Genomic DNA, 18,195 nt, shown 5'->3' on the forward strand with positions numbered 1-18,195 from the left:
CATGTCAATGTTTCATTGTTTTATACAGAGTATACATTTTCTTACAGCATTGAGCCAGTCCCAGACTACGAGTATCTGTGTCATCCTAGAACACTGAGATGCACTCCAGAGCCGGATGCTTTTAACCCTTGTGAAGATATCATGGGATATGACTTCCTTCGTGTTTTGATCTGGTTCATTAGTATACTTGCCATTGCAGGCAATGCTGTGGTTCTGTTTGTTCTTCTAACAAGTCATTACAAACTTACAGTTCCCCGATTCCTAATGTGCAACCTGTCATTTGCAGACTTCTGCATGGGAATTTATTTACTTCTGATTGCATCAGTGGACTCCAAGACCAAAAATCAGTATTATAACCATGCTATTGATTGGCAAACTGGAAGCGGATGCAGTGCAGCAGGATTCTTCACAGTGTTCTCCAGTGAGCTGTCAGTCTATACATTGACTGTGATCACCCTGGAAAGATGGCACACCATAACCTATGCAATGCAACTGGACCGAAAGCTGCGTCTGCGCCACGCGATCCTGATTATGCTGGGAGGATGGATTTTTTCTTTGCTAATTGCCTTTTTACCACTCTTTGGAGTTAGCAATTACATCAAAGTCAGCATCTGCTTACCAATGGATATAGAAACTCCACTTTCTCAGGCATATATTATACTAATCCTGGTTCTGAATGTCTTGGCCTTTATTATCATTTGTGCTTGTTACATCAAAATCTACATCGCTGTGCAAAATCCAGAGCTAACACCAACCAACAAAGACACAAAAATAGCCAAAAAGATGGCAGTGCTCATCTTTACTGATTTTACATGTATGGCACCAATATCGTTCTTTGCTATTTCTGCAGCCTTTAAAGTTCCCCTTATTACTGTGACCAATTCAAAAATATTGCTGGTTTTGTTTTATCCCGTAAACTCCTGCGCAAATCCATTTCTTTATGCCATTTTCACCAAGGCCTTTCGAAGGGATTTCTTCCTGCTTATGAGTAAGTTTGGATGTTGCAAGGCTCAGGCAGAACTCTACCGGGTCAATAACTTTACTGCCTACACATCAAACTGTAAAACCGACAGCCTATACACTGGACCAAAGAAGCCTTCCCGGGCTGATGTTCATCTTAACACTTTCGATTGCCAGTACTTGAACGTAAATGACAAACCAGCATGTATTGGCAGTTAAAATTGCACAGAATATCTCTCACAGAGGACTTATTGTAAATATGTAAATCAGATTTATGTATATATGAAGCGCTGTTACAAAACTTCTATTTTAATTGTTGTAAACATGTATTTTTTGTATTAAATGTTTGAAAGAAATAAGATGAATGGAAGATGCTGTGACTAAAAACTGTTTGCCAAAAAAAAACAAAATCATGGTGTTTTGAGAAATAATGGAAGAAAAAATAATGGTTAGTCAAGATAATTCAAATAATTGTGTCTCCAGTCTGTGAATCCCAATAAACCAGCTCCCTGTAAGTAATAATAATTATTAATGGTAAATTGCAACTGAACCTAAAAAAAAATATATCACACTTACCCTTACTTCCGCAGGGCCCCAGATCCATCTGCAGCTTTCCTCAATTAGGTCCAGTGCCGTCCTGTAATTCGCCTTCATCCCAGCATGGAAGAACCACTGGGCGCCGACATCTTCTTCCATCTTCTTTCTCCTTCTGGCTATGCCACTCAATATCTCACTGCACAGGCGGGAGATTGGGTGGCTTAGCTTGCTGTAAATTGGAAAAACTGTGCATGCGTGAGCATATTTTCCCCCATTGCAAGAAAAAGCCTCCAGAAGCTTCCTGGGATACAGAGGCAGTAAAAACAGGGGGTAACAGATGTTAAAGGATTGTTGCTGGAAATTATCTTTTGTTATCCTTTTCAATGGCAGATGAATGAACACAAAATGTCATGGAAAGGGGGAGGACAAGTGAGGGGCACCCCGCTGTGCTCTCCTCCATCGGAATGAACAGCAGTCATTGTCTGGCTTGATTAATGAGAGATGTTAGGGAACCACTGCACCACTGTTTGTCGCAGGCAATGACCATCTGATGTGTGTACATAACTATAGATTTAGTGAGTGCTGAGGAAGACACAGGAAACTGTACTCCCAGCAGATTTCATGAGATGAGTTCTCACCAATAGAGCAAAGTTTATTTGTGTGGTAGAGTTAAATATGTATGTATTAAAAGGAGTTTATTTTAGTTTGAAGATCAGGGGCACTTGATTTGGGGTTTGACTATTATTCCGAAGACTTCTGCAGTTACAGGGTACGGTGCTGATATATATTGACCTTTTTAAGGTACTTATTGCTGCTTGTGCTCCTACCATTGCTACTTTGTCAGATTAGCCATTCAATTTAGATTTTTGCCAGCCAAACTGGTACATGGGGCCAAAAAGACATAGCAGGAGCCAGTGGAAGTCACGACTGGTGGCCCAAGGAAAGAAGTCTACACATCAGCAGAGATTTATTGGACAACACAGCAGGAGAATGCACAGCGGAAAAGAAAAGTTATCTGGGATTCCATAGAGAGCTCAGGTAAGTTTATGTCATGTATCGCTGCAGGGGAGAAGGGGAAACAAATTGTAACAGTGGCAGTAACTACTGTGTCTCTCCTATATTCTCGTCTTTAAATGTGAGAGGCTTCATCCAATGTTTTGCCAATTTCTAATCACACCTCAATTGTACCAATTAATGCTACACGAAAATGATCTATCAGTAAAAAATGGTCCATTTTTAAAAGAATCTATAAAAAGAAATGTATGTACAATATATATATATATATATATATATATATATATATATATATATATATATATATAAAAATACACACACACACATACCTACATACATACATACATACACTCACTCCCTCTACAGCATAATTACAATATTCTAACCCTATTATATTCTAAAAAGCTGAGATTTTATTTGTACACACATCTCAGAACAGGCCACTTGCTACTCCTAGATCTGCACTCACAGAATATGGCATATCTACTCTCGAACCTTTAAAGAAGAATTGATGAGTGTTTACAGTGGTAAATGGAGGACCCAACAGATTGGTAGGGAGATTAGCTAGTCAAGTTAGCTATCACAGGTTCAGTTAATGATAAAGGATGAAAAGTAATAGGTAAACTAATTATGTTTTTCAAGCTAAACTGAACTGCTCCTTCCAATTTTCCTTATCCAAGAAAATAACAGATTATACCATCTCAACCTACATTTACCCTTTACAAGTAGAGCTAAGATTTCAAACAATGGAAGCAGGTGGGACCATTACTTAAAGTTACCTTGCTGCCAGCATTTAACGTGTTTTAACTATCCACTGTGCTGCATTGCTAAAGAGCAAACCACCAAGGACCCCCCATCCATATAAAAACAGAACAATGCTGTTTGTACAACATGCATTCACCCATGTGGTCACTGGAAATGACTACAAAAATCTGTACATCTTTATTCAGTTTTATAGTAAACCTTTACAAACACTACTGGTTATAGAGAAACAAGCTAGACAGTCCTGTTTAGAGATGGTCTTTTCAGCAAGGAAGAAACAAGTATTATTTGCACATATTTAAATAATATAAATCTATATATATCTGTGCAGCTACACAACTGTATGACCGCTGTCTATGTCAGAGTGCAATCCAAGAATGCTGCAGAGAAGATCAATTTTTTTTAAGTAGAGGTTGCATATGGAAAATATGATTTTTATTTAATCATTAGAAGAGAAGTAGGTCAGGCCAATTACAAGCCTGGGGAAATATTTAACAGATACTGAATAGTCTGCCCACAATGTGACATTGCAGACCTCTCCTTTACAGTTAAACAACAAAACAAAACCAAAAAAGTAGAGAAAGTGAAAAAGAATAAACTTTTGCTGTAGTTAGTAATTCTGAAGAAGTGAATAAATAATAACAGTAAATGCAGTTTTTTTAATGCAGAATTTATTTTTTTTTTTCTTCTGTAACTTATATGGTGTCAGCGTGTATTGCGTGCTCGTAAAGAATAAATAGTTATCAATTTTATGGTAATTGTGATATTTTATGAAACAGCCTATGAAATATTCAATTGTGACACGTCCCACAAAAATTATTTTTGGCAATTACCATGGGGCATTTTTTTCTTCATCTGTCTGACCCTGTGGTGCCATCATAGTGTCTAACCGGAATCCCTGTTTATGGCCAGCAATGGAAGGAGACTGCAGGAGGCTCATGCCAGATGAGAGTGGGCCTCCAAACCACAGCCACATCATTAATCATTAGAGCATCTGCATTTCATTGGATGCTAAGTCTCTCTTACACCATATTGAGACTTGTTGAAGGTTTCTTAACAGGTTGTAAGTGATTACTGCCGGCTGGAGAGATTCCTCCGTGTAAATACCTGCATGACAAAACCTGGTTGGTGATGTCATGGCTGCTGAACAAGAAGATGGATGATTCTAGAAATATGTATCCTAGAATCTACTCAGAGGACATGGGCTGCAATAGAAGTGTACATCCGCACTGTGCTCTAAACTGAGTGTACATACCTATTGCAACCTATTAAACCTGAGTAGATTGCGAGTAGCATGAAAGTAGCACGCTGCATAGAGAAAGATAGGTAAATACCACACTGTTTGAAAATGTTTATACTGTAGCTGGACCTGGGCTTTAACCAATACAACTTGGTCACCAACCTGCTCACGGCCTTTGAATGAACATTCTTATAGTTTGCATTGGCAGCTTGCTTTTTTGTCCTCACATGCTCACCGAGTATATACGGTTAACATTTCATGTTGTATCTATATGGCTGTCCCATTGTCAGCTAGATGAGACATAGATGGCAACAAATGTAATTCAAACAATACTCATTACACACAACACACAAAGGATACTTTAAATACCTAAATATAACACAACATAAATAGTAATTAATGCCATTTGCAAGCTTCACAAAATGACATTTGCCAGGAAAGTTAAATACAGTTTAAGTATCTGAAACCAAACTTTTTTCCCCCCAACTTAATCCCTTAACAAAGCAAATAACACTAGTGAACACTAGAGAGGGTTTAGGCAAAAACCGAATCTTCTTTACCATTCGGCCTCCCCAATTGCTTTGGAAAAAATATAATCTTTCCCTCCGAAGCACATAACTCCATCTTTAAGGTAGAACTTCCATTTATTCTTACTTCGGTGTATCTGGAAAAGTAAAACATACTGCAATTAGATGGCTGCTGCTAACAAACTAAATGGTTCTTCGAATCAAACTTTACCGTTTACCCTTTTTTTGTACGCTGTTACATCTGTTTCTATGAGTTTAACAAACATGATCACTTGTTTTACAGATTAAAAATCTTTATGTGGTCATTGTTTTGTTAGCAGAGACAACCCAGAGCTCCAAAGTGTCTTTACTGGTCAAAAGATTATACCGTATGTAAGAAAAAAAATGAATCTTTAATAGGTGGAACTAAAGTTCCACTTTTATCATAGGCAATTCAAGCAGCTGGTTATTGCACAAAAAAACTTTAGCAGATAAAACTTCACCACCACTTTATGTAATGTGTTTTTTTTTTTGCCATTTGCCTGCAATTAAAAGCCCTGGAAACCGATGTCTTGGTAAAACATTCTACTGAAGACTGAAAATCATTCCTTACATTATACCATTGTCATCTATTTTTTTTAATCATTGTTAGTCTTTGCAGCAACAGCTGAGCTGGAGATATTATCAGGCAAATTACTTAAAAATATGTCATGCAGTGATTCTCAGATGGTAATCTGTATACCCCTAGAGATGTTTCTGGTAGCCAAAGCCGTAACTGTTAAAATAAATCAGAAGAGCGGTTTCACATTTTAATAAATAATACATCATGTGTGGAACAAATCTGAGTGTATATTGTTTGTTGTTTAGAAAATTAAAGTGAGCCTAAAGTGATGCTAGACTGGTTAAAATGCAGCTTTTAATACATAAGCAGCCCTCTCCTGGTTCCTGTAGGTCAGCTTGCTTAGCTGTTGATTATCTGGGTACTCCAATGTAAAAGGTGCTAAAAAATTCAAATAGAATTTAATTCTCAAAAATTATAATTTGTTTTGTAGTGCACCAAATGTAAAAAAGGATTGCAATGTTTTTGCTACAAATATATTGGTTCTTCTTTCTTTGTACTATGCACAACCTTTAGACTCTAGATCACATCTAGAGGTCTGCAGGACTCTAATGCACAGGGCCAAGCAGAACAGCACTGGGTGTAACAGGGGAACTGCAGCCATCAGCTCTCAGCAGATATGCATCTGTGGATGGGTATTATGGGTTGGTTTAGGTAAGCATAAGGAGCAAAACAGTTTAAATGCTCCCAGTCATCCATATGGACTAAAAAGAAAATGGAATTAATCTCACCAGGTCATCTTTTTCATTCTTTTACTGTCCAGTTATGATGCAATGGGGCCCAATATAGACCCTTTCATCAGTGAACAGGAGTGGCACTAACTGGTCGGTGACTACTTTGTCCCAAACACAACAAGCTGTGATGCTTCACACCATTCACTCATGGCCAACATTAAGTCTTTTCACCAGTTTGTGCTACAGAAGCTTTTCTGTGGGACTGACCAAACAGACTAGCCTTCCATAACAGTGGTCACCAACCTTTTCAAACCAACGGACTACTAAATTTACCAGCTCCGGACCGTGCATGCGGGGGAGCCAGGTGTCACTCAAAGGGGAAGAAACTTCCCACATAGTGATGTCATGATGCCAGAACCCGCCCACTGTCCAGAGACACAACCCCCCCCACTTCCCTGAGACTGTGATCCGTATGGGGGACATGGTCTGTGGCTCTGACAAGTGCACCCTCCCAAGCAGGGTCCTTCTCCTGACCCCGCTTAGGGGCACACCGGCCAGAGCCGCAGTACAGCAAAATTTTCTCACAGACCACCAGTGGCGTCCGCTGTTCCATGACTTGTATAAATGAGCCTTGGGCTCTCATGACCTTGTGGACAATTCACCAGTTGTTTATTCTTAGACCACTTTAAGTACTAACAACATACTGGGAACACCCTTTGAGATGCTCTGACCTAGTCTTCTAGCCATCATAATGCGTTTTTTGTCAAAGGGGTGTCATAAAACAAGATAATCAACTTACCTGTCCGTGCATTTATTGAGTAAATAAGAATTATCTTAGCAATAAATATCTGACAGCGGCTGTAACATTACCCCACTCTTGCTGTTCTGTGCCCCTACAGAATACACCCATATGCAAAAAAAAAAAATATATCATAACATTGAAACAAGTTTGCATCTTTATAAAAGGTTGTAGTTTGAATTTTTAAATACCTTGTCATACTGACACACTATTACATTGTCTGTGTCAAACAAGTCAGGAACTTCTTGCTCACTCACATCATCTCCAGAGTTTAATGGGTCCTGAACAAAAAGAAAGATCATTTATTTAGTGAAAAGAAATAGAGCTGTATCTAAATCTATTTTTGTGAAAGTCAGACCTCATCATTGTTTTTTATGTCTGTGCTGAAGAACAAATCCAATTTTGAGATGTCCCTGGGTCTTCCAAAGGGGGCACTTAGTCACTAATAACTGTTTTAGAGAGAATTTACTCTGAAGACATCACTTCCTGCTAACTCCAAACAGGAAGCAAAGAGAATGCACCCAAGGTTGGGAAATAGAGAAAGGAAAAATTACTGTCAGAGTTAAACCCTTACCTTCTCTATAAAAACTTTGATATATTTAATAATAGGCATGCTTAGAAATAGAAGTGACTTTAGAATTGCTTACTCCATAAACCTGTAGGAAAATAAAATAATTTACATCTAGTAGAATTTTGTATAGGCTATCAATTCCCACCAAGAAAAGTATAATTTTCAAGGGAAGGTTTGAAATGTGTTTTCTTTTATGTGAGAATGGACTATTAAGGTAAGTTTTATTGAAAAGAATAATTGCATGTGAAGTGTATCGTTTATTTACCACTACTAGCAAACTCAGAAGTGCTGAACCAGATGATTTGCATTGACTATATATTTATTTTTATATAGGTGAGTGTTTTAGAGTTCAAAGATGAAAATCATACTGTGAGGTGGATATCCTCATTATGCATGCCTATGTAGAACTGTGAAGGGGATTTACAATACAGAATATTTAGGGGCACAGACTACCATAAAATGGTACTATACACTTCATGTCATCCTGCAGAAAGAACTTGGTATTTACAGATGAGAATGTATTCTGCATATGTAGTAACTAAACATTTAAACCAGACTCCTAAAACCGCCACAAGGTATCTATAACATTATTATGTGTAATAGACTACAAAGGTCAATTGTTTGCTTCATCAATAAACTGTAGTTTTCTGGAGCCCAATCCTATGTCTGCACAATGAATTCATTAATTTTGCTAAAGGAAACGCGTAGTTTAAGTTATGTGACAGCGTAAAGCTGAAACATACATTTAGATGCCTTGGAAAGACACGCTAAACACATCGGAAGCTGCCTGAGACAATTGTGTTGATTATTACCCTGATTTATCTAGCACAATTAAATCAATAACATTAATTGATTTCTCAAGATGTGTCAGCACGATAGCAAAAAAAGAATCAATGGGGGAAAAAAAAAGCACTAAGGTATGCCTTCAGTTTGACAGCTTTGTAATAAAATATATCATATACCACATTTATAGCCCTAAGGTTTGTAGAGTTAGGTTAAAATTAAGAGAGATAGCCAGACACAGATAATTAATGTTCATCCCATATCCAAACGCAAAGAGTTCCAGCAATGTCAGCTTTACTTAACATCACCCATTCCTACACAGCTTCTAAACAATCTAGACATTCAGGGTCTATTGAACAATTTCCAGGCTGCCCATACATACTGATGAATGCAAGTGCCTTTATGTGCAGGTCCTAAATGACCAAATCTTTCCCCATTCCAGGTTTGCTGGATCATATTTGTTCCCCTATGATAGTAAATCTTCACCAGTCTTGGAGAGTTTATATAAATCAGGCTCCTTGTGTTCAGTAGAGTGGGAGTTTTAGTAAGTCCTATTCACTCTTATTTGAGTAACACTCATTCTTATCATTTTGTTCTGGTTCCACATGGGCAGAAAATGGTATAACATTTCTAGATTAGTTCTCAAACTGCAGAGGAGGAGTTCTGAGTCTTTTCCTATGCACTTTTTCTATGGCATAAAGTTATGTGTGGGTGTTATGCATGAGAATTGCAATACATTCAAGGTTCAGATTCGTTGTGGAGATTGGCATCTCCATAGTTACCCCCATCATCACAGATTCAGATGTAGGCATCTCATTTGGAGTGTTACTGAACCATTATCTTTCATTTATTTTGACAAAGTCAGTTCAGTTGACTTACCATTAGCATTGAGTGCTACCAATTTGTCTACGTTTATGAGGTTTGTGTGGAGACAGATATTCTGCACATCCTTGACATTAAGTTGCCAACTTAGCAAATTTTCCACCAGTGAGCATTTAAGCACACCTACCTTTTACAACATGTGGCCCGCTTTGTAATTATACAGTAATATTGCTACATTATAGCTTACCTCCTGTGTTTGTTTCCCATATCTTCATACTGGAATCTTTGCAGACAATTTACGTTTTAGAGCTCATAACTGTAGCTGCAAATGTTTCTAGATGTACAGAACTGTTTAGGGTCTTTAGTTTCAGAATTTGACATGCTTTGAAAAGCTTAAAAAATCAACCTAATTTTATATTTTGCCATTTAACATTCTTCTTTGCTCACTTTTGATATGTGATGTTTTTACTGTGTACAGCAGTACCTTGGTATAAGTCTGCTTTGGAATAAGTCCAACTTGGTACAAATCCTGTTTGGACACGAAAAGTTTTGCTTGGTATACAACCTTTGTGTTAGAACTTTTATGGGTAAAAATGAGTCATAACACTGCACGCTACCCTTATTTAGCTTTCTCGAGACAAAGCCACGACTTCCCACCAGCGTCAGTATGTCAGTTGCTACCATTCAGTGAACAACCCGCGCTATAACTCTCTGTGATTTACATAACATCTCCTCCTCCTCCCTTCTCAGCACCATCCTAGTAGGCACTCGACTCTTCTCAGCAAGGTAGGTTACATTTTCATTTATTTCATCTGATTGCTTTGTATTAATGTACTTTAGTATTAAGCAGTGTTTAAATTATTTCATACAGCCCCACCAATGTATAATATGCCAATAACAATGTTTTTTTTTTTTTTAATGGGAACAGATTAATCATTTTCCTTTTATTTCTTATGGGAAAAATTTGTTTGGTATAAGTCCTGTGGTATAAATCCAAGGATCTGGAACAGATTAAGGATTTATACCAAGGTACCACTGTACTTCGTAGAAAGCAAAATGGTTGACAACTTCAGAGAGAATTCACATTTTCATTTTGTAATATATGCATATTACTTCTCAAGTAATGAATCACCATTGTCTGGATTCCCAAACTCTGATCCTCATCCCCGTCTCCGCCCATATGCATTTCCCTTCTTTTCCTTAATGGGTGCAAAAGGCTTCTTGCTTGGCATGGTCTGTAAACATTTTGTTGAATTCTTGATTGGATTCATTTTAAAAATTACTTTGGAAAGTTTTGTGAATTGGACAAAGAGCTTTTTTCTAACAGATTTAAATGTACCAAGCAGTGAGGATTCGGAAATTGTTTTGACCCATTCCTAGCTGTAGATATACTGTACTTCTTAGTGGCAGAAATCCCTGCTATGCTGGCCTTCATTCTGTGCTTGCTTAGTTTATCTACTGAATGTGTAAGGATTATATATAAAACCTAATATAAGAGAAGCCATACTTTGTAGAACAGCTGTTGTAAAGAAGCAAATATAGGACCTTACCACATACTATGTGTTCATAGATGGGGAAAAAAACACATTTGTGTCACAGACTGTGGAACTGAATTTATAAATACCAGTCACTGATATCAATTATCTACAATGGTCATATTGATTGAAAACTAAAGAAAAGGGAATCTACCTCTTCAATTATGTCAATCTCTGGGTCCTCATCATCACTGCTACTGCTAGTTGAGTCATTTGAGCCAGAATCTTCCTCTTCTAGAGCTTTAAGATCTTCTGTGTCAATAATGCCAAGAAACTCATTTTCATCTACATCCCTGACAGTTCCAAGCTCTTCATCGGAGGAAGTGTCCCCTGCACCATCAAGCTGAATGATATCAATGTCTCCAGGAGATAGGAGATTCTCCATAGAAGATACCTAAAGGAGAAATCAACAACATGCTAAAGTCTTGAAATTTGTAGCTTGTATAAAGAAAAGACGATTTGGTTAAAAAATTTTTTTAAATAAATATGATTTAATTAAATTAAATAATAATTAAATTATTTATTATATAAATAAAATTATTATTAACTTTCTACTAAACAAATGTAAAACCTGACGGTGATTCAGAGTGAACCCACAATTCTTATAAACATAAATAAATTTGCTCCAATAAATAATATTTTTTTATGATCCCCAAAGGCAAAAGGATACACAGTACACTTGGAAACACACATTTCCTGACCGGAACAAATACAGGTCCCAAGAAACATTATTTCTCATGTTCACAGCTTTTACTCCAAAAAATCCCTTTCTGCATATGAACGTTGCACCTCCAGGCAAAAAGAGTGGCCCCCTGTATTTTGCTCTAACCGCACTAAATGTTTTTAATTTTTCAGAGAATAATTATCAGCACAATTTTTTAGGATGAGCTTTATTACAGTTGTGCTAGTCTACACAAGGTTCTTATGCAGCTGGCTGTCCTAATCACTGACCTCTAATGGCTGATGGTGATTTATAGTATTCAAGTCTAAAAATGGCACAAATGAATGTGTGTGTTCCCTGGTTTTAAGCACTACTGTAGTTCTCAAAGACAGACTGCATATCACAGAATGACTTTTTAAGAGTCTGCAGTCTTGCTCATTAGCATTTTTAAAAACATTGGATGTCATACGAAACTCCGAATTACATAATCTAGGAATAAAACTTTTTTTGGTTTGTTTTAGATGGATGGGTGGAGAAGTACAAAACCACTGTCAGGTTATATTATTTTGGACTGTGTTCCTAATAGGGAGGTTCACCCTGTTTATTTGACAAAGGTCACTGGACAGAATTTAATTGAAAAACAACATTTTGGAAGTGGTCACCAAACTGTACACCTCTCACATTTTCCCCTATCCAGCTGAACAAACATTAAAAGTTTTTACCCAAAAAGAAGCTACAGCTCTGAACCATGAAAAAGGAGAAAAGTACATATATCCTTGAAATATGAACAAAATGAACAATAACATCCAAACTTGTTCATTTATTTATTTTTTTGTCAAGTGAATATAGACATTGAATAGTATAGACGGCATTCACTAAACATTTAAGGATGATAAATTGGCTTTAAATTACAGTGAATTAGCTGCCTACAGTGAACATCACATTCATTGCTACTAAATACACTCATGGCTAATTTAAAGTGGAATGAAATCCTTTCTTCAAAAGAATCAAACTGGTACAAGTTGTTAGGAATACTTATGTCTAGTACAAATATTCCTATCCCATGATGGTACAATGGGAATGGTGATATTTTCCTGACTATGTGATTATATATGAAATAATGTTGATCAATACATAATTAATGTTCTGAACGTATTCAGCCTCCAACCGCCTTCTTTCCTATGTTCTTTGTATACACTCTAATATATTAAAATACTCTTTCCTGCCCGATTTTAAAAAAATTAATACACTCACCTGTTTTGGATCCGGCATAGGCACAGCCAACTTCTTCCTTATTCTCTTCCTGGTTTCTATCTTCAGCCATCTTGAATGGCAAAGCCAGGTTGGCATAACTTCCATGCAGACTTGTGGTAGTTAACTCAGCTGAAGGGGAAGCCGGAATTCACCAGGTATGCCAGCTTTCTACACTAACCTGGACAGCGATCAGGCAGCTCTGCCTGATCGTGAATTTTAAAAAGTGAAACTCTAGTTCCACTTTAAATTGAACACTGGTCATTTGGTATAAAAACAAACAAACATTCTCTTGGATTTGTATATAGATTACAAAATGCTTTCCAAATCAGTATAACCAAAAGAAAGCCTTGTTTGTCTCTCCTGCCCAAGAATACAAACACACATAATACTTAACCTTAATGCTGAGTCAGGACTCTCAGCAATACAAACATTTCAATAAAATATTTATTAAGATTAAATAACAATTTATAAGAAAAAACATTTTTCCATAGCTGAAATAGTCATTTAATTCAGAAACAAATCTAAAGTGATCTTCTTGCTTTTCCTATTGTAATAAATGTGTGTAAGATGGCAACTTGTAATTGATGCTTTAGTATTCAGTGGCTGGATTTTTATTGACCAAGAGCTTATTGCACTTCAAAACAGTACAGCTCTTAAGCTAGTGAGGGATTCACAATCTGCCAGTAGTAGCTTTTCCTACCAGCTTAACTGCAGTGTTTTCATTAATCAGAAAAGCAAACAATGCCCAAGAGTCATCAAACACAAACACCGTGAACCATAGAAACAAACAGATAGATTTTTGCACACTTATGGGCAGCAATATATAGGAATGTGAAAAAAAATATGTATATACTTTTATATATAAACTATAGCCGGTGTAATCTACATACAGCAATGTGGCATTTTAGCAAGATTTGTAGCCAACAGAATATATGAGCACTGCTAAGAGATTCTTATATTTCCTCAAAATAATTGATCATGGTTTCCATGTATCATCGAAGTAACTCAAAAGGAAAAGAAAAGTTTTGTCAATCAGTAAAATTGAGGCCACTGTTAAAGCAGGCCTTTCACCAGATACATGCACATTTTAAAATTAGCTACATTTCTAAAGCTGAACAAAAAACACAAAGAAAGAGCCAAGAAAAGATTCATATAAAAGTTTTTTTTTTTTCAAAGTCACATTAGAACAAGGAAAATTACTACCCCCCTTTTTGCACACACACAAGCGAAATAACGTGTAATTTGGAAAAAATAAGGATATTTTATAAAATTAAAAAACAAGCTATATAATATAAATTTTTATGGTGTATAGTAGACAGCCTGTTAAGTAAAAGCGGGTGAGAAAAAGAAGAAATATTGATGTTCGTTTACATGCACCACTATCGATTTCTATGAAAAATGCATCAGGAAAAAAATATATATGGGATTTCTGGACAGCGTTATAGGGGGTAACCTAAGAAAGCAAATATAACACAAACTGTTCTGGCATTGTAACCTTGGAATATGTCCGTGTAACCAAGGAAGAAAAAACCCAGTCATTGGGCAGCACGGTGGCTAGCACGGCTAGAGGTTAGCACTCTGGCCTTTGCAGTGCTAGGGCTCTGGTTCGATTCTCTGCCAGGACACTATCTGCATGGAGTTTGCAGGTCAGATGGGTCAAGGAAAGAACTTTCTGGCTAATAGGGGTAATAGAAGACATCCTGTGGCATTTTTGTTAAAACAGTGCATGCGTTCACTTTAAAACAACGATAATCACAAAATTACAACAAAGATGTGTATGGCTTCTGAGGTTTAATTGCTAAATTAGGTATTTTATTGCTAAAAGTGCAGTTGTGCTCAGAAGCAGATTGTCTTTGTCATTTGTATTGTAGGAACAAGTGTGTAATGCCACTTAGGTTCTATCTGTTCTGCCAAATTATTAACCTATTCTTCCCCTTTTTAGCCTTATTCTTAAAAATTAAACATCGGTTTTCATTACCACATTCTGCTTGTGTACATTCATTTCCACACTTTAACATCCTCACCTTGCGTGTCAGAGAAACTTGGCCAATAATAGTAGAACTATCCTCACATTTTCAATAAATCTTTTGCAGTTGTTGTTGTTGTGGGAAGAAAAACATAAGCAATGCCATCAGTATGTCAAAGTAAAGGTTAAAATAAAAAAATTAAAAAAAAAAAAAAAAACAAATTTTTATAGGTCAACAAAAGGTTAAAGACAATTTTGAAAAGAAAGGTTATTAGAGATAAAAACACTTTGTTGAATAAATATGTAACTTATCCTTTCCTAGCTGCATTGCATGGTCTCACGCTCACTGGTAAAAATCTTTTACAATGAAGTGCAGGTGTACCATGGAAGGAGTCCACAGTAGCAGACATGTGTGTTGTGATGTGCTACAATTTGAATGTACTGCAACAGTGCATTGAGGTGGCACTAAAATGCACTGCACTATGGTACACGTTATCCGTGCGGTACTCCAATGCAACAAAAATGAAATATATAGTGAGGCCCGCAGCAAGGAATAAGCGGAGGGCATGCATGACAGGGTGTGGGGGCACCCCCTGCAGGTTTTGTAAGGGTTAATGTGAGTGAGAGAAAAAAGGGGTGGGATTAGCTAGAGGTCGGGTCGGAAGTAACGGGAAGGAGAATAGAACGGATTAAGTAAGAGGGTCCATCGGAAGTGGGGGACATTTTTTTTGTGGGAAGGAAAATTGTAGGTAGGTCTACAACATGGAGTCTTGCGACGCCCTGATGGCACAGCTTAGGGCTGCAGCTAGGTTAGGGGAGCTACGGCCTCGGAGGCATAGGCGCACCTGAGCCCTGAACTTTTTGCCAGAGCTCAGCCCACATTGGGAGCCACCAGAGGGACCCTCCTACCAGGCAGGCTGGGCAGCGCTTGGCCAAGGACGGGCAGAGGGTAGGGAGGGAATGGCCTTCATCGGCGGAGCTCTGGTGAGGGGGCTGCGGTTGACAGGGAGCGCAGCTCTCATTACCCAGCATGTGAGGTCTTGAGAGTGTGGCAGGCAGGATTTGTGTGGGCTCAGGTATCATGAGGGGGTCGTGTATTCGGTTGGGGGAAGGGGGGGCGGCGTGCCTTCTGGGAGAGCAGAGTTGTTGGAGCATACAGCGGACAGTGTGAGAGATGCAGGAAGAGGAGAAGTTTATGTTTGCTTCGAGGGACCCCTTGGAAATAACCTAAAAGATGAGGTGCATGAGCACATTCTAAATTATTTTGACATTTTTCGCTTTTACTGCTAGTCGATAGGCCGGTGGGGGATGGGTGCAAGGAGGAGAGCAAACAGCACAGATACTATTTGACTCCTCGCATCTTTTTTAGTTGGTTGCAGGCATTGAGTATTCTGGTGAGTGTTCTAGGGGAAAAGCAGTCAGGGCTGTGTGCAACCCTTTTCTGATATCTTGATACCATTAGGGAGGCATACAAGCTTTATGGGGGCATGGCGTGTTTGCTTTATGACTAACAATTTCGTCAGCCCAAAGCTGTTCAGCCGTCCTTGAGATGTTACCATAAAGACATAGGTCTTTGGATGCGGCTTATGTCTTTTGGGAGGCCAGGGGGTGGACAGTCCTATCAAGGGGGGGCCGGTGGGCAACAAGGATTTGCTTCGCCGGCCGGTAAGAAAAGAGGGATATGCTGGCTCTATAACGAGGGCACCTGTATATTCGGAGGAGGCTGTCATTTCCGCCACGAATGTTCAGGATGTGGGGGAAACCATGGGCAAGTAAGGGGAGATGGCTTTGGAAAAGGGCAGGACACTAGTGATCATCGCAAGGATGCGCCCTTCCTTGGTAGGTATCCTAATAGGTTGCATTCCATGCAATTTGGTGGCAATTCCGGCAGAACCAAAAAATTTACAATCGGTGTTCAGTTACCCAGCAGTGGTTTCGAAGAAATTGTCAGAGGAGGTGAATTTGGGGAGAATGAGTGGGCCTTTCAGGGACAAGTCGCTAGAAGGTTTGGTGATTTCCCCTCTAAGACTGGTTCCTAAAAAACAGCCGGGTAAGTTCAGGATGATACATCATTTATCGTTCCCTTTGGGGGGATCGGTGAATGATGGGATTGATCCTGATTTATGTTCAGTGGCATACACGTCATTGGATGCCGCTAATAAGTGGGTTCGATGCTATGGAAAAGGGGCTTTGATGGCCAAGGCATTGAAACCGCCTTTTGTCTTTTGCTGGTTCATCCGGAATGCATTCTCATGTGCCTTGTTTGAAATGTTCAGTACATTTTTGGAGTGGGTGTTTAGGACGTTTGTGGGGGTGGTTTCAGTCATTCACCATTTGGATGACTTTTTGTTGATTGGGTCGGCAGGTAGTTCAGTTTGTAGTGTTTTGTTGGGAACGTTGGTGCATGTTGCAGAGAAATTCGGGGTGCTGCTAGAGGAAGAAAAAACATGGCCCAGGGACGACCATCACATTTTTGGGGATAGAGTTGGATTCTGAGGCTATGGAGAGTAGGGTGCCTCAGGACAAACTAGTGGCTCTACGGGCGGAGGTGGTGGCAGCTTGTGGACACAGGAAGATGTAGTTGGGGGATGTGCAGTCATTGTTTGGAAAAATTATTTTGTATGTAGAGTGGTCAGAATGGGTAGAATCTTTTGTAGTAGGTTAGCAGCTGCTATGGATGGGGTTAAGTCCCCAGGACATTTTGTACACTTGTCAAAAGAAGTGAGGGCTGATTTGCAGGTGGGAAGGTGTTTCCTAAATCTTTCAATGGCAGAGCTATGTGGTTAGAAGTCCCAGTGGCGGCTATGGATTAAGAGTTGTTTACAGATCGTGGTGCTGGTATAATTGTGGTGGAAGGCACTGGCGGACAAGAAGGTGAAGTTTCATCGTGATAACCTAGGCGTAGTGCAGGCTATTATTAGTTTGTCAGTCCCGGCAGTGTGGCTGTTGCGGCATCTAGTGCTGAAGTGTCTGCAACATAACATTTATTTGTTTGCGAGTCATTTCTGGGGTGAGTAATGTCATAGCTGATGCATTATCTTGTTTCCAGTGGGACAGGTTTCACGTGTTGGCGGCGGAGGCAGAGCAGCGCGGGGAGCCTTGTCCGGAGGTGTTGTGGAAGCTTGCACTGGATTGATTGGTAATATGATCTGACAGTCGGTGAGTGAGAGGACTTGGGGGGCCTATGAGGCGGAGAGAGTGGTATCGGTTATGTGAGCAGGGGGTCGGAGGCCGGGGGTGAAGCCAGTACATTTGCTGTGGTTTTGGCTGGCTCACGATTTTACAAAGCAGGTGTCCGTTGCGGCTATTAATAGGAAACCTGCTGGGATGGCCTTTTATTGTAAGCTTAAGGGGGGCAAGGATTTCACTAAGAAATTGGTTGTAAGGCAGGCGGTTAAGGGTTACAGGAAGGTGCAGAGGATGGCGGATATTAGGAAACTGGTGTCTTTGGAACTTTTACATGGTTTGTTGACTTTGTTAGAAGTGAAGGGA

General features: G+C 38.9%; 2 protein-coding genes across 2 annotated transcripts in view; one reads left to right on the forward strand and one right to left on the reverse strand.

The window, feature by feature from the left end:
- Positions 1-1,313, forward strand: part of LOC140329891 (lutropin-choriogonadotropic hormone receptor-like) — a 44,763-nt gene extending 43,450 nt beyond the window's left edge. The window contains exon 9 of the mRNA XM_072410283.1: positions 48-1,313. Within this exon, the coding sequence (XP_072266384.1) occupies positions 48-1,179 (1,132 nt within the window). The 3' untranslated portion in view covers positions 1,180-1,313. The remainder of the gene's footprint in view (positions 1-47) is intronic.
- A 2,412-nt stretch (positions 1,314-3,725) lies between these two features.
- The window catches only part of GTF2A1L (general transcription factor IIA subunit 1 like), a 35,819-nt gene continuing 21,349 nt past the window's right edge, over positions 3,726-18,195 (reverse strand). The window contains exons 8-10 of the mRNA XM_072410284.1: positions 10,977-11,216; positions 7,303-7,392; positions 3,726-5,177 (exon numbers count right to left, since the gene is read on the reverse strand). Of these exons, the coding sequence (XP_072266385.1) occupies positions 5,070-5,177; positions 7,303-7,392; positions 10,977-11,216 (438 nt within the window). The 3' untranslated portion in view covers positions 3,726-5,069. The remainder of the gene's footprint in view (positions 5,178-7,302; positions 7,393-10,976; positions 11,217-18,195) is intronic.

Source organism: Pyxicephalus adspersus, chromosome 4 (assembly GCF_032062135.1).
Source record: "Pyxicephalus adspersus chromosome 4, UCB_Pads_2.0, whole genome shotgun sequence".
Taxonomy (NCBI): Eukaryota; Metazoa; Chordata; class Amphibia; order Anura; family Pyxicephalidae; genus Pyxicephalus; species Pyxicephalus adspersus.